The 21,760-nt window shown below is 34.5% G+C and overlaps 1 protein-coding gene across 1 annotated transcript in view; it reads right to left on the bottom strand.

The window, feature by feature from the left end:
- Positions 1-21,760, bottom strand: part of GRIK2 (glutamate receptor, ionotropic, kainate 2) — a gene marked incomplete at its 5' end in the record, with an annotated part of 284,674 nt that overhangs the window by 157,874 nt on the left and 105,040 nt on the right. The window contains one exon of the mRNA XM_009893855.1: positions 13,031-13,237. Within this exon, the coding sequence (XP_009892157.1) occupies positions 13,031-13,237 (207 nt within the window). The remainder of the gene's footprint in view (positions 1-13,030; positions 13,238-21,760) is intronic.

Here is a 21,760-nt window from a genome sequence, read left to right as displayed (position 1 = left end):
CCAGGTCCTTCTCCTCAGGGCTGCTCTCCAGCCATTCCCTGCCGAGCCTGTATTTGTGCTTGGGATTGCCCCAACCCAGATGTAGGACCTTGCACTTGGCCTTGTTGAACTTCATGAGGTTGGCTTGGGCCCACCTCTCCAGCCTGTCCAGTTCTCTCTGGATGGCATCCCTCCCCTCCAGCGTGTCTACCTCGCCAAACAGCTTGGTATCATCGGCAAACCTTCTGAGGATGTGCTCAACCCCACTGTCCATGTCCACGACAAAAGTGTTGAATAGTACAGGTCCCAGTACTGACCCCTGAGGAATGGCACTCATCACTGGTCTCCACTTGGACATCAAGCCGTTGACTGCAACACTTTGAGTGTGACTGTGCAGACAGTTCTTTATCCACTGAGTGGTCCATTTGTCGAATCCATGTCTCTTCAATTTACAGACCAGGATATTGTATGGGACAGTGTCAAACACTTTGCACAAGTCCAGTTAGATGACATTGGTTGATCTTCCCTTGTCTGTAACCCCTTCATAGAAGGCCACCAAATTTGTCAGGCATGACTTGCCCTTGGTGAAGCCATGCTGGCTGTCACCAATCACCTCCTTGTTTTCTATGTGCCTCAGCAGAGTTTCCAGGAGGATGTGCTCCATGATCTTGCCAGGCACAGAGGTGAGACTGACTGGCCTGAAGTTCCCTGGGTCTTCCTTCTTTCCCTTTTTGAAAATAGGGGTTATGTTTCCCCTTTTCCAGTCGTCAGGAACCTCGCCAGACAGCCATGACTTCTCAAATATGATGGCTAGGGGCTTAGCGACTTCATCTGCCAGTTCCCTCAGGACCCGTGGATGTATCTCATCAGGTCCCATGGACTTGTGCACCTTCAGGTTCCTCAGGGGGTCTCGCACTTGATCTTCACCTACAGTGGGCTGTTCTTCACTTTCCCAATCCTTGCCTTTACATTCTGTGTCATGGGTAGTGTGGCTGCAGTCCTTGTCAGTGAAGACTGAGGCAAAAAAGTCGTTGAGGACCTCAGCTCTGTCTCTGTCCTGGGTAACCAGCTCTTGCATTTCCTTCTGGATAGGGCCCACATCTTCCCTAGTCTTTCTTTTCTCGCTGACATACTTAACGAAGAATTTTTTGTTTGTCTGAATGTCCCTGGCCGGATTTAGTTCTATCTGGGCTTTAGCTTGTCTAACCCAATCCCTGGCTGCTCTAACGATTCCTCTGTATTCCTCCCAGGCTACTCGGCCCTGTTTCCACTCCCTATAGGCCTCCTTTTTCCCTTTGGTCATGTCCAGGAGCTCCTTGTTCATCCACGCAAGCCTCCTGGCTTTTCTGCCTGCTTTCCTCTTTGTAGGGATGCATTAGTTCATTAGTAGTAATTAAAATTTTGAAAATTAAAATTAGAAAACCATAATACCCCAATTGTAGAAAACATTGCTTAGGCATATTGTAGTTAAATGAACAGGAAGGCAATATTCACTTACCCTTAGTCTCAAGAAATTTCAGATAAACAGCCCCCTGAGTACAGATCATTAGAAAAATTTCACGCATCTCAAAGCACTTACTGAGAAGACTTCACTGTGAAAGTCTCCTACCACTTCTGGTGTCAAATAACTTGAGAATGTACTTAAAATTTTTCATCCGGTTTCTTTGGGAAACATAGGACATGATCAGCTCAAAAGATCATGTAATAAATAACTTCTATGACTATTAAGAGAAAGTGTAATTATTATTATTCTCTGTGTAATACTAGAAATATTGCTGTACCTTGCTTTACTAAATGCAGATTGTGTGGAAGTTCCTTCCTCTTTGGAAAATAATTGCTCACTCTCAACTGCTTTTTTGTTGGAAACTACATCTTCAGTCTGTCCTGTACTTGAAATCAGTAACACACTCCTTGCCCGCCATTTAATAGGGAATTCTTATATGTGCTTCTGCTATGCTCCTGACTGAATTAATACATATATTTTGCACACTTAACCTAATCTTCTGTCTTAGAATTTCTTTGACATTTTAGATTACTGAGGTTTTTTTTATTTCCCTGGCATTTTTTTGTGGCTTTCCACAACACTTTCTGCTGCACTCCATCTGAGGTTTATTTTCTGCATAACATTTACTCTGAGTTAGGATATGTTTGTACATATTTCCATGGGAATATCACATACAGCCTTTATTAGAGAGTGACTAAGTAGATGTGCAAATTAAGTGCCATCTTGTAAGTGAGTATAGAGACCAATGTTTGCCTATTGGTTTGAAGTAGTAGAAAAGCTGTAGTTGCTAATAATTCTATGGTCAGCTGTAGAAAAGCATTCTCTTTGATCTTTCACCATAAAGCAAACAAAAAAAAAACCAAAAGAGGAACAGTAGATGCACAGTATGGCATATTTTAGTGAATTACATTGATAAATTCAGACATGCAAGATAAGAACGTGCAGAGAGGTTCTGTAAGTCTATGAATATATTCAGTTTACTTCAAGTGAAAAACAGAAGCTCAAGCAACAAAAGAGACATGGTTAGGTGCTTGTTAGGGAGACACCTGCTGCTGCTTATTCAGCTTGGGACAAATGACATTGGAAATAAAAGGTCAGAGCACTTGAAGTTCTGGATTAATGAATTAGCAATTAGACTGAAAGGCACAAAAAGCAGAAGTGATATTTTCTGGCATATTAAAAATTATCATAATAAATTATCCTATAGATGCCAGGAAAAATTTCACACAGAAATGAAATGCTACTTTAGTGTGGAAAATAAAGCATGCAAAAAATAACTGGAATATAATATGAATATTTAAAACAGTAAACATAAACGTGAAAAATATATTACTGGCACATAACAGTTAAAGAATTATGGATACCCTATTGTGACACAGAATAGCTGGAAGGAGTTGGAATACTATTTTCAAATATTAAATACTGTGAATTAGTAGCTTTGTTTAAAGAGAGGGTTGTGTTGGAAAACTGCCAACATAACAAATGTAACTAATAATGATTAGTGGAAATTCAGAGAAGAATGGTTCAGCATAGAACAGTAACGTCTAATCTGCAAGGGAAGGAAATGTATACCAAGGAATAAAAACACACTCAGAACAGATGGCCTTCAAATGGCTAAGGAGATAAATCAGGAAAGACAGAAATTATAAACAAAACATAAGACATCTGAAAATACAAGCAGATAAGGATAAGAAAACTGAAATACAAACAGTAGTATTTTAAAGTTAGAGCTTAGACTCTTCTGTAAGTACTATACACTATGTATTAGATTACAATTCAAGTCTGTAATGCAAAACTGCTTAATGTATCCCACGTAAACTCATACAAGGAAAGGAGTAATTATAAAAAGTGTGAAAGTTTTATAGCTGAACAGGACATTTTGTAATGAAATCTGTAATGAGCAAAGAAGACTTGGAAACTCCAAAATCAAGATAGATTTATGGATTCTGCGGGTGAAAACCATTCAAAGACAAGTAAAATATTACAGCTTCTGCTGATCTGAGTATTTATGTTCCTCTCAATAATACTCATTCAAACTGAAACCCAGCGAGTGGTTTGTGAATGTTCAGAATTTTGTATATGTTATTACACCTTGTATACTGAGCTGAGATTTCCTCAGTGTATTACAGACATAACATTAAAACATTTCCCTGGAATATAATATATTTAGGTTATGTTTTACCTGAAATGTCACAGTTTTCAAAACAAGTTTTTTGTAGCCTTACTTCCTTGAAACCCTCCCTCAGAAGGGGTCCTGAACACTTTCCACCTTCATGTCAAAAATGTAGATGCGAAGTGTTAAGAACCATCATCAGCGGATTGCAAAGAAAGACTCTTAGACAATGGAAAAGTATTGTGACCCAAGCCAAGCAATGAACTCAACGTTCTCAGAACAGCAACTGACCAGAATCCAGTACAAAACCATTCCACCTGCATAGGTTTAGAAAACAATGAAGATTAACACACACCACCAACCACCTGCATGGCACAAGCAGACACTGATCCTGCATGGGATAAGCACACACTTATTACACAAACTGTGGTAACTGATTAGCCTATCCCTTAACACAGATGATTTGGTCGGTTCGCACAACAATATTGTAACATATATAAATCCTGCTTTCCTCAATATCAGGGTCCCCAAGCATTAGGCTGGGCACCGCATACACACTGCTTAAGAAAAAGTCCTTTGTAATTCTATACTTTGTCTGTGTCTCTCTCCTCAGTCAGCGGTAGACTCCTAAGGCACAAATGTAGTTTTGAGTCCAACCAGAAACAGAGATGCACTACTGGGTTTGAGTCCCACCAGAACTCCTGGTGCGTTAGTGGGTTTGAGTTCCACTAGAAGGGAAGTAGATTCGAGTCCCACTGGAATTCCCTTGACATAAATTTATAAATCTATTACATCATCTACTGCACTCGCATGATCACTCACTCCTTCCTATTATTCATTAAAGATCTCTGTAACACTTCTCTTTGCCACCTCGAAGAGCAGTACTTACATTCTCTCTCCTCTTTCTTACATATTTCCCTTTGCCTGTACAGCCTGAATATTCCTTGTCATAAGAAATGAAAAATAACTTTTTGTCTGAGAATATAATTTGTGTTGATGAGTAATGTTGTGCAGTATGTAAACTGTCCCATCAACAGAAATAATATATTTTTCACACACAAAAAAAAACCCCAAAAAACAAAATAGGCCTTATTAAGTCTATTTTTGAATGTGAAACTGAAGCACATGCAAATTGTTAGGTGAGATTTTTTCCTTTTTATGATGAATAGATGTGGTTATACGTCAAGTAAAAATAGAGGAAACCCATGATATTTTATCTAAGAAATGAGTTAATTAATTTAAACCAAGATTTGTAAGATAATTTATCTTATGCTATCATGCTAATAAAAAAAATATTTGATCAAACTATACCACCAGATGAAAAACCAGAGTTCTATCCAGACAGTATAACTGATCTATTTAAAGGTAAAGGAAAATTAGGAAAAAAACCCCACCCCTTGTTATGAAGGCACTGTTAGCAAAATTACTGTTTTCTTTCTTAACGGATAAAGGTTCTCAGACAGCTGTTTTTCACATTATATTTTCTCATGGTAATCCTTATTTTTTCCAGCTCCTAATACAAACATGATAGGTGACAGGGACAATGAAAACAAATAATTGGAAAATAGCATCGTTCTGTGAGAAAATGGCTATGATGATTGCTTGCATAAACAAGGATCAGCAATCTGAAAAGTCTTAGTATAATTTGTTGAAAGTGGAATTTATCTACTCACATTTACTGACAGTAATTAAAAAAAAAAAAAAAAGATTAAAACTCAATGAATACTATAACAAGTGTGGTACAAATATAATTTTGTAAAGACAGATTGTAACCTCACAATTGCTTCAAGCAAAACCTAAGTGTGAGCTAACACCAAAAGGCCAATTCCTGGGCATTTGTTCCAGCCCCTTTTCTGAATTGGACTAGAGTTTGTGACATGATATCCCTATGCCTCTAGTTGTTGTTCCATCAATTAAAGTGTCGCCCATAGGTTTTAGATCTGCTCACCATGTGGCTGTACTGGACAGCTTAAGGAAGCTCACGTGTGGGCTACCAACTTGATCTGTAACAGTTTAAACTCCCATGACAGCCAGTGAAGGTCTAATTAATACAGAAGATGAGCAATTCAGCTGACCAAGTTCTAGAAAAGTGTTTTGTGTTCTCTTACTGTATAAGAGATGCCTCGGATAGCCAACCTGTCCTTGAATGTCCTCTGTCACATCTGCTGCCTTATGTGCTTGACATCATGGAGCATCTAACCTAAATTACTCCACTGGACACAGCTTTACAAGATGTCAAATTTACCTCCCAGTTCTGGTATGATTGTTTTCACTAGGTCTCTACTGGCTGAAACAGAAGCCTACATAGGTAGTGCTTCAACAGGTACCTTTTACCAAAGCATTTGGTTAGGCATTTTAATCTTGAACTTAGTCTCTCTCAGCCTCCCTTCCCCTCTGAGGCACAACATTCTAATCTATGGAATTGTACTCAAGATTAAATTGATGTTATGAAGCCTGATGTAAGATATAAAGTAGGTTCTAAAAATGTGTCTGAAAAAAAGGAGTTCTCATCAAAATTCTCTGTCCTCTTTGAGAACATCTGCAAATGTTAGTACCTTGTTTATGTACAAACACTGAGAATAAAGGTAGTTATTGTCAAAAATTACCTTTCACATCTATTACACACTAGCTGCCCTTGTTTCATAAAACTACCACAGTTTACCCTCTCAAATTCTATGCTTTTCACAGATAAACTTCATTTTTTTTAAAATGAGTCAAAATTAACAAGATCAACATAATGTTAGTTATCTCAGCAAATAATTTAACATGCATTGAAGACAGTCATCAAAATTGTATCCATTTAATATGTTAATGGATGCAAGTCAAAGATACCACTTATCCAAATAAAGAAAATCCACCCAGAATTACCAGGGCTTTACAACAATATTATTTATAGGAAATACATCTTTGTTTTAAAGGAAGATAGAATAGGAATTTTTTTTCTTAGTATTGATGATCAATTGCAAATTTCAATATCAAATTTATTCGTAAAAAAAGGTAAGATCTCTTTTTTAAACTGATTAACATATTGTATTGTACTTAGGCTTTCTACAGTTAGCATATTTGAAGAAAGAGAAGTCCCTCAAAACCAAGAAATATAAAAAACTCAACAGCTTCTATACTTACAATAAAGAAAGCTTTACCACCTCAAGAATGCAGAAACACATTTTTTGTAAAGTCAGACTGTAAGAACTAAACTCAAACTGTTGCCAAATAATATACTGCAATTACATGCACCCAGTTCCCCCTTCTAAGAATGCAAATAAGTATCTTTGTGAAAAACAGAAAACAAAGCAAATTAAGCAGTGCTCTGAGTTTCTTTGGTTTTGGGGTTTTTTTTTTGTTCAGTTTTGGGATTTTTTTGCACAAGTGAATGCATGTTGTACTTTCACAAAAGAACCACACTCATTTTGCACATGCTGGTGGAAAGATATCTTACCTGATGTAGATTCTTTTTCAGACAAGAAAAGTCTTAACATTAGACTCAACTGTATTTTAATATATTGTGAGTAGCATCTGTTTTAAGGAGCTTAAAAATAATACCAAAAGTATGGAGAACTAAGAGAGAATAGCAGCAATATCAAATTAATACTTTCTTCCGCTAACAAAAAACTTTTTTTATTTACTTAAGTAGAGAAAAATGTAAAATATGCATATTATTGCCTGGTATCTCACTGTTGACATGATATAGTAGCAGAGGAAGAATTATTCCTATGATAACTGATAAAAAACTTGTGTTCTAGAATTCTTTTATTTTATTGAAGTCAAAAAGTTCCATGACTACCACAACAAGTCTTCACCCAAGTCTTCAAAAGGAAAGTCACTAAGACTCCAAATTGCCTGGGAGTCAATATATCAACAAACTCAACATCTAATCCTAAAGTTTGAATTTTATCATCATTTCTTTTAATTAAAATGTTGAATAGATTTTTTTTCCCTTCCTCTATAGACTACCAAAACCAGAACAAAAAATTTCAGAAAGAAATTCACTTATCATTAATTGATTGAAAAATACCTGCCAAAAAAATTTCTAATGAAACAATGTTTTTGCAACAGTTACAGACAGTAAATTCCCTTAACTGGGAAAAACAAAATAAAAATAATCTATTTTAGGATTCATTTCAGAGTCAAAGTCTCTGCCGAAATGTGAACAATTGTTATTAACAGTTTCTGCAGAACACAAAAATAAAATATCAAGGAGTTTTAAAGATAATCTCATGATTCAAAGAGGAATAGTGATATGGAAATAAAGCAATTACAACAGTACCGATGCAGCACAGTAAGAGAAAAGCACGCATATAAAATGTTAGGTCGGATCAGTGAGGAACATGGAGTTCAAGAAATAGATTCATTAACTCTTAGAAGACAGAAACAGGGTCGCTGCTGCAGGCAAATGTACAAAAGAAAGATCTGGCCTGAGAACTATTTTACTGTATGGGCAAGAAAAGAAAAGGAAAAAAAAAAAAAAAAAAGGTTGATTTTTCAAGATTTATAGAAGATATGGCAAGATATGAACACAGTCTCTATAGAAAGGGAAATAAAGAGGAGGACATCGAAAATGACTCCCTTATGGTCTTGAACTTTTATAAGAATGTTGGTATTAGGAACAGTGACAAGAATGAAGAAATAAAAAAGACAACTGAAAAATAATGAGATAAGGTTTGGTGCTGTTCAACTGAATTTGACAGCAAGATAGCCAAGATGAGCATTAAGACAAGTCTGAGATGCAGGTTTAGATGAGAAAGATAGGTCAGGGAAAAAAAGTAGATTTTTTGCAGAAATATGAGTTAGAATCCCTTCTGCATTATGATATGTTCCTATGTATTTTTATTTTCTGATATATCATTATGTGATCATGTGGTTAATTTATACCAGGGATTAATGGAAAACATGTTAAAGGAGAAATAACCATTAACAATTTTATGACTGTTATTGTGATTGGAATAAATATTTTAAAAGATTGATATAGAAGAATGTTCTAAACTTAAGGCCTGAGTTTTTGGAGGAAGACGTCTCCAAAAACATTTTAAACGGATTATATAAACATCTGAAACTATTCTATTATTGAGAGAATAGAAAGCCACTACTATTTATATAAATTTAAACATTTTGTGTGTAAGCATTTGTTAGTAAGATATTGATTTTAAAAAATTCAAAAGATACTAAAGTAAAACACAGTTATGTCTAAAGATAATTTAAATTAAGCAGTGCTTTCCAATCGCACAACAGCATAAATTTTAACTTTGTACAAGCTGAAAATCCTACTTTTCTCAGATATGAAGAAATGTTCTCATTTAATCCTCACATATAATAAAAGAATGGTCATGATCTAAAAATTGGACCTTTTCTATAATTATTTATGAATCATAAAAGATCTGCAAGCCTTAAAGTCTACTTGTCATGCATAAGCTTTGTGCTGTAGAAGAATGATTCAGAGAACCAAAAAAAAGGTTATTTTTAATGGTATATAATAATAACAAATTGCTTCCCAGTGGACTTTTCACTTTCATTTATGTCTCTGGAAAATATAAAATAGTAATTTTTGCCAGTTTTAGAACCCACAATAAGTGTGCTTTGAAGTAATTTTGGTGCTGTGAAGTAGAATGTCTAACAGAAAAAAAACCCAACAAAATTATATATTTTTATTTTATCAGTATCTTCTAGCTATGGGGGAACATAATTTACACATTCACACTATATGTCATACAATATAATACAGTGCCATAACAACTTTTAGTACCACAGAACAAACTGAAATCTCCACAATTTATAATTCAGTTCAAAATCAATTCAGCAAATCTATCCTTGAATAAAGTTCTTGAACCAAAGGGAGCAAGTCAGTAGAAAGAATATTTCTTTAAGAAGAATGTACCCGTAAAGGATGGAGATACCTGGATTTTAGCTCTCCCTCCCTCAAATATCTAACACCCTTGTTTTCAATTAACCTGAGAGGAGGGTAAAACATTGAATGAAAAATTATGGCAAAGAAGTCAGACTGCTTAACTGAAGAAATTAAATTTAAAATATTTTCACAGGGATATCTCATCTATATTTGCTGTCCTAGTGAATATTTCTCTTCCATTTTCAGCTATGGACACCACTGTCTTTTCCAACAAGAATTCATTACCAGTCAGTTGTCAATGGGAAGGAATCACTGAACTAATTTTTCACTTTCAGTATTTATCATTTATTCAAAAGGAAAACAGTCGTTGTTTGGAGACCAATATCACAATGATGGCATATGTGAACACTGAGTAAAACAATCGAAGAAAGAAGAAATGTGAGCAAACTGTAGGAAAGGAGACTGAAAATACAGAAAGCCTGATGTAAAGGTTTCATTCTTTGTTCAGTGTAGAATTTCAAGCCTGAGACTGGCATTATATGCTGGGCTCAGTTCAGATGGCATTATTTTCATTTCACTTACATTTTTGAGTCCAAGCATTTATGTAAAGCGACTAAGTACTAAGAGTTTATATAAAAATTTAGATTCTATTTGGTATTTCTTCTCTTTATATAAACTGAGCATCTTTCTTTCTACATACATAATATACAGAAATTATCCATTTTCTTTACACTTGAATTCCAAATGCTACAAACTACTACAGTATCCTTTCTTTCTGAACTTAAGTGGTGGACAGTAAAAGTATAACAAGCAGATAAAAATAAAATATATTCAAAAAATGTAGATGTAAGTACTGTGACAACTTTCAGAACCATCTTTATTCTGTTGTCTATTTACTTTAATTAAAAACTCAGATTGAAAAATGTAGACAGAATCATTTCACCATTCCAAAAAAAAAAGCAATTGAGTTTATTACATTGCTTTATAAAAAAAAAAAAAAAAAAAAAAACAACAACAAAAAAACCCACCACCTTTTTAACAGTTAAAAAATGTTCTCTAAGGGAAAAGAAAGACCAAAAAGGTAAGCTAATGGCCCAAGTGAAGTACTAAGCACATGGAAACATCGGAAGTGGTAACTGTCTAGCTGGAATTCTTCTCTAAATTCTTGTGCATCGGTTCTGAGGTCTGAAGTGTTGCTTGCCAATAAAATGTACCAATAAAAAGCCCAGAAAGCCAACCATATCCTGGGCTGCATCAAAAGAAGCGTGGCCTGCAGGTTGAGGGAGGTGATTCTGCCCCTCTGCTCTGCTCTGGTGAGACCCCACCTGGAGTACTGCATCCAGCTCTGGAGTCCCCAACATAAGAAGGACACAGACCTGTTGGAGCAGGTCCAGAGGAGGGCCACAAAGATGATCCAAGGGCTGGAGCACCTCTACTATGCGGACAGGCTGAGAGAGTTGGGGTTGCTCAGCCTAGAGAAGAGAAGGCTCCAGGAAGACCTTATAGCAGCTTTCCAGTACCTAAAGGGTGCCTACAAGAAAGCTGGAGAGGGGCTCTTTACAAGGGCATGTAGTGACGGGATAAAGCTTAACAGCTTCAAACTGGAAGAGGGGAGATTTAAAATAGATATAAGGAAGAAATTTTTCACAATGTGGGTGGTGAGGCACTGGAACAGATTACCCAGAGAAGTTGTGGAGGCCCCATCCCTGGAAGTGTTTAGGGCCAGGATGGATTGGGCTTTGAGCAACCTGGCCTAGTAGGAGGTGTCCCTGCCCATGGCGGGGGGGTTGGAACTAGTAATTTACCTTCCAACCTAAACTATTTTATAATTCTATAACATGCAGTCATATAAAGGGCACTGATGCATAAATAAATTGCATGTATTCAAATAGATTACAAAAATAATAGATAAAACCAGTGAAAAATTTAAAGGAAAATTTTAACAATTGAGAAGTTGCGAGAGGCTAGCAAAGGTTATGACCCAGGTTAAGAAGTTAGACTACGTCTTCCATGATGCACTAAGCATAGTATTTAAACTTTTTGGACTCCTAAGTAAACATCATTTCAAAAGCCAAAATAAATTTTAATCTGAGTTTCATTACAACACATGTTCTATTCTGTCTAATCAGTAGGAAATGATTGCAAAAGCACTTTACTGCTGCAACTTCTTCAAATGTATTTTATTTCAAGATTATGTTAGTGAAAAGCTTAGAAGGCCATACTAGTGCTTGTTCAAGAAAGCTTTAGGGTTGGATAATAAAAGCATAACAAAATGTGATTTTTCTTTGCTTCTGAAGAATTATATAAGAAATAATTCCACAATATCCATCCCAATCATGGAAAATTAGTTCTGGATTATGATACTACCTAAGAACCATCAAATCTAATAGCTATGCATGCCTATGCATTTATACATGTGTGAAAATATGCGTGTATAGGGCTGGACAGAGAGTCTAGCTAAATATATGTTTGCTTTCTATGTATCTGTACTAGGTGTAATACATACACACATTTAAAGATAATCTAAATATAATACTCCCACACATCCTACTTAAAAGTGTGAAGCTAGGCATAATCAACATCTGTTGCAACAGCCATACCAGATTATTATTTACTAGAAAAACACAAAGATAACAACCCTTCTAGTAAATCTGAATATTTTGATTAGCACATGTTCTGCCCATCTGCTGAAATCTTGAAGAAAATTGAAACAAGATTAGTCAATATTTTTCTTCAAGTTATTCATGTGGTTTCTGCCATGTTTAGGAGGTTTCTCTTGAATTAGCTACAAAATAGTTTCCCTTTTGTCCTATTTTAAATGACAGTGATGTGCAGGAAATGTTTTATCTTGTTCTTTGATCAAATGTTTCTCTATCGAGCAATTTGCCCAAATAAATGCAAAAAGGGACAGAGAGATAATTTTTAAATTGACTAAAATGTTTCTAAGAGACTGAATTCAACTGGCATGACCAACTGAGCATGCTTTGAAGGACCAAAGTAATGCCTGCCTTACTCATTTACAATTGTAGTGGTATTTGTATTAACACACATTGCATTATTTAGCTGCTTTAGTATATGTTGTTTTTTTTCATTTTATTGCTTGCACTTCATTGTGAATGTTTCAAGAAAGATGTTCCTCTTCTTTGTGTACATAAAATAATTTGTGTGTTTACACTACATACACAGAAATTTCTCTGAGACAAAGTCAAAGTTCGGAAGAGTAGGCCTGACCTCTATTGATTAATGAAGACATATGTTTTGTCACAAAACCCCATGTATTTCTCCTCAGAAATAAATACTGAATACTATCTATTCCATATTTTGACTTAGGCATATGCCACAAAAGAGCTAAACCAGTTTGGCAGAAACAAACACTGCCTATAGGCAAAACAGAGATGCAGAGTAGTCTTCGTTTCACAAACATATCCATTACAGAAACCATTGATGTGAACCTACTTGCACTACTTGTTTAAAAATTTGCATTTTCCAAAAACGGTACTATTCAAATAGCATTATCATAAAAGTTTTACAATTTGTATAGACAGAATTGAAATATAAATGAATAGTAGAAAGCTTCCAAAAGTTAACTTACATGATCAATTAGTTCACGAACCATTCCATTCCACTGTCCACTGGCATCTTCCTGGGCTCCGTATTTTCCATCCTCCACCAGTCTAATCTCATAGGAAAATCCAAGGATAGTAGACAGCTCCCTGAGGAGGTCAATGCAATAACCTTCAAATCGATCATTTCCATACAAGGGTTTGTCAGATTTCTTGAACATAACATATGGCTCTTCCTGTAAAAATTAAAAAGACAGAATGGATAATGACTGCCCCCACACCTTTCTTTTCTTTTTAACCTAAACTAGCACACTGTCATGACACCACTCTCTGTACAAAGCACTAAAATGAAAAGTAGAATCCTTTTAGCTTTTGGTTACGTCTGTCTAAAGTCTTTATTTATCTTCAAATCGAAGTTAGTCAGAAGACCTCTTTTCTCATTTTTCTTTGAAAAAAAAAAAAGACCTTGTAAAGACTAGACATATCTTCAAGGAATTCATATAAACACTAAATTTAAATGTGCTCCTTAACAAATTACATTTTAGATTAACATCAAATGCATTGTTTGGATGGACATTGTAAGCCTCTTAAGATGCAGAAACAATGTGTTTTGGCAACTGAAAAAAAAATTAATTAAAACCCCAAACATCAATCAAATGCTGCAAGTATTAGATTTTACACTTTTCTTTACACAACTATTTTAACTGTTTTCTCAATGCTTTGTTAAATAACGTACAGAAAACCCACAGGGGGATGAAAAAGTTAGTAAAATCATCTACTGTTCTGCTGCCTCCAGTTATAGGCTGCCATTTACAAGACTGCAGCAAAACCAGAAAAAAAAGTTAACCCAAAAAGCAAATTCCATGACATACATTCCATGCAAATGGTATTTATTTTCTTTAAATATTTATCTTCTTACATTTAATTTAAACTACAATGTGACCTTTTTGCATAAAGTGATATGCAAACAGAACAGCAGACAAATTAAAATGATTGGCAGAATATTCATAATTATGAGAAGAAACAACATTTAGAAAAATATAGGATTTTTATATCTGTTTCTGTTACCTTCCTCAAATACAAAGCTGAAGGGAATAAGACAAAATACAAATGGTAGAGTTTTCCATTACAATACGGCACCAATATTCAAGTTGTATGTGATAGGTTAAATACACAACTCAGTCTTTGCTCATGTTTTACACAGACATTCTTCATTTTTTACAATAATAAAAAAATAAGCACCAAGTAAGGTAAGACAAATGGTAGTAGATGCAATTACTGCACCAAACACAACTCTCAATGAATAATCAGATAAACTCTCCAGGGTATCTTAACAAAATTCATACAGCCCTAAATCTCCACATCAGCACTCAGCGGGGTTAAAGGCACTTCATTCTACAGGCATCTGACAGCTTTAATAAGGATTTGTCAGCATTCCTGATGTAAACATCTATCTTGAGGCGTCCCGTGATTTAAGCGTTAGAACTTCATAATACTGGAGCTTCAGCATATAAGATTTTACCCAAAATGCAAAGGAGAAAGCAAGGAGATCTCTTGCTCTTAAAAGAAGTGTGTTCAGAATATATTTGTTCCCATATTGCTGCTTACTTTTTTTTTTTTTTCCAAAATAAAACAAACTACTGAATCAAGACTCTTCTGAGATTCTATTTTTATATACTTCTATTGAAATTAATAAAGTTAAGGCCATATTTTTTTTTCAAGTACACCACTGATATTCATGCAATTAACAAGGAATCTAACATGAAATAAATTGTCCAGAGAAACTACTCTACTGTTTTGACAGAAACTTTTTAAACAATAGATAGGCAAATGGCTCCAGGAGAGCTCTTCTAGATATAGTGCTAACATGAACAAGGACCTGACCAAAAGCATGAAAGTTGAAAGTGATTTAAATGACAAGGATCATTGAATAATTCTTGAGAAACAGAGACAGTGACAGAACAAAAACTATGTATGAAACTAGTTGTTAATAAACTCAGACAAATGATATGAAATATCTCATAGAAAACAACTGTAAGGAAAACAGTTTTTCAGGTGAAATGAGAATTCCTTGAAGAAAGCACACTACTGGCCAAGCAGAAGCTACGCTAAGACAAAACACAGAAATTTTAGAAAAAGAAGCAACAAGACCCAAACATAAATTCTTCAGTGAACTGAATCTCAGAAAAGGAAGTGTGGAGGAAGTTAAATGTAACTCAGAATGTGAAGGGCAAACAGAAAAATCAATGAGCAAACATAATATTTTTTCAGGGACAAATGCATAAATGCCAAAGCAAAAAGTACAGTACAATTAGCAATTGATTTTAAGCATAAAAAGCAACGTTATAGTAGCAAGGATTAAAGGCAATTCTAGGAACTAGTTCATCTGTTGGCCAGCAGGAAAAGGAAACCATGAAATGACATTATAAAGGCAATCAAACAGTTTGATGGTTTTCCTCTGCCTGTCTGCTCTGCAAAAGCTAATGTTGATGAGATAATGTACATAACGAACACAAGAAACACATGTAAAAGTGTTTAGACTGAAGTAGGAAAAGACAGCTTCAGTGAGTCCTTGAACTTTAATTATTTTCAGGATGAATTCACAGAAGAACTGTTTTTAACAATTTTAGGTTCACTAGGCATTACCTTCAAGAATTTATGGAGGCTTCAAGTAGACTGTAAAAGGCTTATATTTAAACACTTCCCAATCCAAAAAACTTCACAACTTGGACAAAGGAGGGCTATGAAATTGTAGACTGATCAATTATTTTTAGAAAAACATTATTTTTATCCTAAACAAATTGTAAAAATATTTCATTTGTGGGAACCTAAAGCTAAGAGATTATGCAGAAAGGAAGAAGTTGAGGAAATTCATCATGTCATGTTATGCACAAAGTCACCCTGCTCTTCCTAAAAATATGAAAAAATTTGACTGTCCAGAAATATGCACTTCATTGAAAGAGATTTATTATCAATCTGGAAAGTTATAATAAGTGATAATGCTTTAGAGGCTATGGTTAAATATTTCCTCTTATTCTTGAACAGAAAAGATATTAATTGGGTGTGTATTCACTCTACAATGGGACAGGATCAGAATTCAAAATGGTAAGTTTCAGAAAATAGAAGAGTAGTTAAAAAAAATGGCATTCAAAAGCAATGAATGAATATTTCCACATTTCAGATGAATAATAAATTGCAGAAATTCAGGAGGAAAAGTGTTGATTAGATAGCAACTCTATAAAATTAAGCTTTGGATATTATAGGGGAACAGGTACTAGACTTAACATTATCACACCATTAACTGAGAAAAAAAAAACCAAAACAAAACAAAACAAAAAAAACCTGACCCACTTGGATTTGCTTTGAGTGGGAGTTGGGACTGGAGGACCTACAGTGGTCCCCTCCCATTAAAATTACTCTATCATTTTATATTTTTGACACTATTAATGCTTAACTTGCTGTATTCCATTCAATTTTGAATACTGCCGTTCAGGAGAAACATGAACCAAGGTCTAAAAAACAGGATGAGAAAATACTGAAAGAATATAAGTTGTTCCACTTAAGCAAGAACAGACCGAGAGGGAAGTGATAAAAGTCTTCAACACATATGAAGTTGTGGCAAAAAGGAACTAGAAAAGTTATTTTCTGTAGAGGGGATAGGAATTAGTGACCTTAAACTTTGGCAAAAGAAATAAAGGTTAGAAATTAGGGGACACTTTATAATGGTAACTATTGTTAAATGACACAGTAGGATGTCTAAGAATTTGGACTGTTTTGCAAGAAGAAAAAGTTAAGTTCAATCACCTCTTGCTTAAAAAAAAAAAATAATAAAAAAAGGGCCAAGAAAACAGCTACCTGTGGCAACTGTTTCTTATGTGAAAATAACATTCACCATCAAGGTAGTGAAATCATGACAATTGAAAAATTGTCCATTTCAGCTGTGAGATTTTGTGGTTTTAGAATTTTCCAAAATGTCTGGAACTTTTTTATCAACAGTAATTAGCTCAAATATATTTCACCATATTAAACTTGGATTAAATACTCAATAAAATTGTTTAGCTACACTAAATCCTAAAATTTATTTCTGAAGGTGCAAAAAGACCCAAAACCATATAATTTATATCATTTCAGATATAAAAAAACCTCAGACTTGTGCCTACTCCAAATGCCTACTCAGACATGCCCACTCCAAATTAACTTAGGCTATAGGAAAGGGATTCTACCATGTATTTTTATCAAGTATGCTTGTCCTGATATAAGAGCAACCTAAGGGAGAGTGATTACACTTTGAAAACAACCCTTTTCTTCATCCAAATTAATCTTGCTTCTAGTTTAGCCTATTCTTGACATGTGAAATTTGCCAACTTTGTAGCAAAACTTTGACCCGCTCAGCAGTAAGGAATTACCCAAATTAAATTTATACATATAGAACTACACACAATATGGAAACAAATAGAAAGATAAATGGCATTATGAATAATGAGAAAGATGAAAGGGATGTGGGTAAATAAAGCTTTGATATCATTAGCTTACATTTGAAACTGGGAAGCTAGATAAATCGATGTTTTCTCACAAGATTTAAAACATAGAAGTTTATAAACCTTGTGCAAGAACAGTCTAAATTACATATACTCAAAACGTTCACATATATAATCACACATCTAATTCTACACTTAGTTAATTCATAGTATTCAATGTAAATATTTTTTAGAAAAGGTAAGGAATGGAGAGAGCATCATTTCAATGCCAACATATACTGAGCAACAGTATCCTTACGTATCTGTGCTCAGAAACATGCAGTACACTCCTCTAACTTTCAGTGTATACCTCTATCACCAAACTATAAAATTTAATCTGAAATCAAACACTGGATTTGTTTCAACTGGTTTTATTTCATATTGATAGCTTCTTCTCTGAAGGGAAAGTCTTTACACCACTAATTCCTTTTAAAATAGGGTGGTTTAGAAGAAGAAGAAGAACAAATCCAAACAACTAGAAACTTCAGTTTTTCACTGGAGATAAACTGTAAATATCTCTAGCACTCAGGACAACAGTATAATAAGATAACTCTCTCTGGGGTTTTTTTTAGAAATTTGAGACAGACTGCAAATAAATTCTTTTCAGTGCTAAGCACCCATACCGCATCTGAAGGAGACTGACACATGAACAGTTAGCAGTCTGAAATGTTTGGTTTGGCTAATTAACTCTATGAACATGAGCTTGAGTTATCTAGAGAACGGAATCACTCTTTTACACGTGGGTGGATGCAAATATTCTGTCAATGTAATACAGGTGAGCAATTTGGAAAAAATTAGCACTACAGAGTGGAAAATAATTTTCTTGCATATGCCATCAAGACTATTTTCACTGGTTCTCTCAATAACATTACAGCACCACTATTGTTATGTCTGTTAGATTTCAACATGCGAATATTAAAGAGAGGTCTTCCAAGTATGAGCTGTCTTTATGATTTTCAGCAAATTTCTGCCAAGTTAGCTGGCTTCTTCAAGCTCATCACATGCATGTGTGGTTTATTCAATGACTGTAGAACAAGAACCTATATCATATGTGAGCAGAATACTTTAAGTTTGTTTGGAAAACATCAGTGTATATTATCATAACCACATTTTTAAAAGTTGTTGAAGAAAAAAACCACAAACTAACCAACCACTCACTGTACAGGGGGGTCACTCAACTTGACCAGGTATACCAGCCTACTGAATCTGCCCATGGCTGCTAACATGTGAGGAGCCATCTTTAATGACACAATAAATAGTGCCACAAAAATCAGTATTTGAGTGTCAGAGCAGAAATGATAGGGTATGCAGTATTTATATTCTGTAGCTCTGATATAAGTACCATCTAAATAACATTGGAGGGAAATATACCTTTAAAGCTGTGTATGATCTTATATCCTATTCTTGAAGCTTGACTGTAGCTTGGATGCAATAAGGTGCAATAAGATGTTTGCTTTTCATGTGCAAAAAGTATCATGACTAGTTCTGAAACGGTGGTCATGGTTGTCAATGGTTGTGGGACTTCACTTTTTTTCCTGCCCATGGGGACCTTATGTGGAGTGCAAGTTGGATCTTGCAGAGGAAAGCAGTCTTTTAAAACCACCATGTCAAAGGAAGTAAAAAATGGTATCAACACATTCATCAACAACTGCTTAGCCTAAAACATGACAAAATCCAACACACTTGCAAAGAGATTTCTGAAGAGTAAAGAAAATTTAAAAATATTTTGGAACATTTTTTGTCTAAAAAAAATTCTGTGTGAAGCAACTATATAGCGGAATGGAAACTTTCCTTTCCAGAAATGTTGCCCTATATCCTCGTAGTCTTTAAATTCAGGTGAATGTAACTCTGTGATACCCTGCAGAAGTCTCAAAGATTCAAGAGGAACACAAGAGGATGGGGTTTTATTCTAAGAAATCATTCTGGTCCAGTGAAAGAAGGTAAATGAAAGAGTCAATTCTAGTGACTCAAAAAGCGATATAATACAAAGTGATCTTTTTTCATGAAATGCAGGTTTACACCTAGTTAAAAAGACACCTAATTTATGTGACCTTTGTCTCAGCACAAGGAAAATCAATTATCGGGAAAAGCAGCTAACTAGTACCTAGTTGACTAGAAAGAAATAACTACTTGTTCAGTACAAAACATTATGAGAAGAAAATTAATCAAATCTAGAGAGGATGCAAGGTAGAAAAAAAATATTAAAAACTTACTAATGATAATTGCCAGGATAAAAAAAAAAGAGAAGAATTATTATCATGAAGATAAACCTAGCAGGAAAATACACATTCTCAGAATAGTTGAATTTCTTGTTTCAACCATTAAGACAAGACCAAGTTAGCTGAAATACTTGTATTTCTTGTTCATATGATATATATTAATTGAAGTCTTCTTGGTCAATATTATAAAGGGTAAATTAGAGGATAAGACACCATTTATATGTGTCACTAAGTGGTACTATGCATGACCATGCGACTGAAAGCAAAATCAGACTTTTATAATTACAACAGACATCAATCTGATTGAAATATATAGCAGAATGATACAGTCAATACTAAAATTGCCTAAAATAAATAAAATAAAAATTAAAATACAAATACCAAATCAAAGGTACTGAAAGCACTGTTCATATCAGATTCAAGTGAAAGATAAATAATTACAGAATTACAAGTTAATGTTAATTTAAATAAAATTGTCATAAATTCATTACTTATTTCACATATAAATTGAAAGAAGGCCAAACCTGCCTTGAAGTGAACGTTTGCAAAATAATGAAGCATTTGATAACAAACATAGAAAGGGATCAAGGAAAGTTGTCATAATACATAGAAATTAATCCTTTATCTGTCTTATCTATTTAAGCAATGTTCGACTGCAAAACCCAAGCTTCTTGAATTGATGACATATAAGATTTTGCAGTGAAATTTACACACATTTAAATTAATTAAAACCCGGCTAGCCAAAGTTTAATCCTAATCAAGTAATCCCTTCTGAAAAGCGAAGTTTTAAAACCTTTCTAGCTATCCACTCAGTATATATTTCTGATTCTTTTCAGTACAACTTTTCCTTTTTTAAAACACTCACCCATTTTCTTACATTGACCTGTGAGGAAAAAAAAAAAAATATCTTTTTTTTTCTGATAACACAAATATTGGGTGAACAGTACGTAACAAGGAGGAGATACCATGCAGACAAAGATTTTGGTAAGATGGACTCAAGAAAATAGTGTATAGTTTAACATTTTAAAGGAAAGCTTTGGGAAACAATAATGAAAATCAGTAAGAAATTTACCCTGAGAACACCTGTTAGGGGGTCAGGTCAGCTTGCTACAAAATTTTAAGATCCAGGTCATTTAATGAATCATTAGGCTAAAATATGTTCAATGAAAGCTGATACAGATGCCTGCCCCCAGCCAGATAAGTACTAAAGGTGAGGATGCAGATAAACTAGTAAATGCAAGTAAACATTGTTCTGAGAAAATTTACTGAAAACTATACTAGCTAAAACTACTGCAAATAAATATGTGGTCACAAGAAAGAGTAAAGAAGCAGGTAGATTAAAAATTGTATCTGTAAATAGAAAATAAATTCTTGAAAAGTGTTTAATGAGTAGTGTAAAAAGATTACAGAAGTTTGTTCAAGAATTATATGACCCGCAAGTGACAGATGACTGCTGTTCTCATACAAACTTTCTGTTTACATGTACTGTGGAAGAATAAAGACATTTTGCCTTACTGCTAAGGTGACACCCTCCTGGCTGCATAGTGAACTTCAATCACAGTGATTCTTTTCAGTGACAGTAAGTCAAAATAATCAGATGACGAGAGTCATTTGTCATACACTACCATCAGAGCAGGTAGCACCCTTCTGGATGCAAAAAAGGGGATTACATCAAGGAGTAGAGAGATTATATAAAGCCTTTATTTGATATAAATAGTTTTCTGAAGTCCAAAAATCAAATAAGATAAAAATTGGACAGATTTCAAAAAGAAGCAAGGAGTCAAGTTTCAACTGGATTGTATTAAAGGCTAGATTAAATGATCAAAATGTTTTCTTCCGATTTGATGTGCTAAGCCTCCATGAATGTAAACAATTGGTTTTCTCATAATAACTCTCTAAATTGCATCATTTCGACAAGACACGGCAAGTATACCATCTCCAAATATATTTTTCATTAAGGATGTCAACATAACAGCTTTTCCGTTACACATTTTCATGTATTCTGCTTGCAAAATTTGTCTGT

This window comes from Charadrius vociferus, unplaced genomic scaffold (genome assembly GCF_000708025.1).
Source record: "Charadrius vociferus isolate BGI_N301 unplaced genomic scaffold, ASM70802v2 scaffold129, whole genome shotgun sequence".
NCBI classification, from domain to species: domain Eukaryota; kingdom Metazoa; phylum Chordata; class Aves; order Charadriiformes; family Charadriidae; genus Charadrius; species Charadrius vociferus.
The sequence above is the reverse complement of the archived record's forward strand: the minus strand, read 5'-3'. Positions and strand labels throughout refer to the sequence as shown.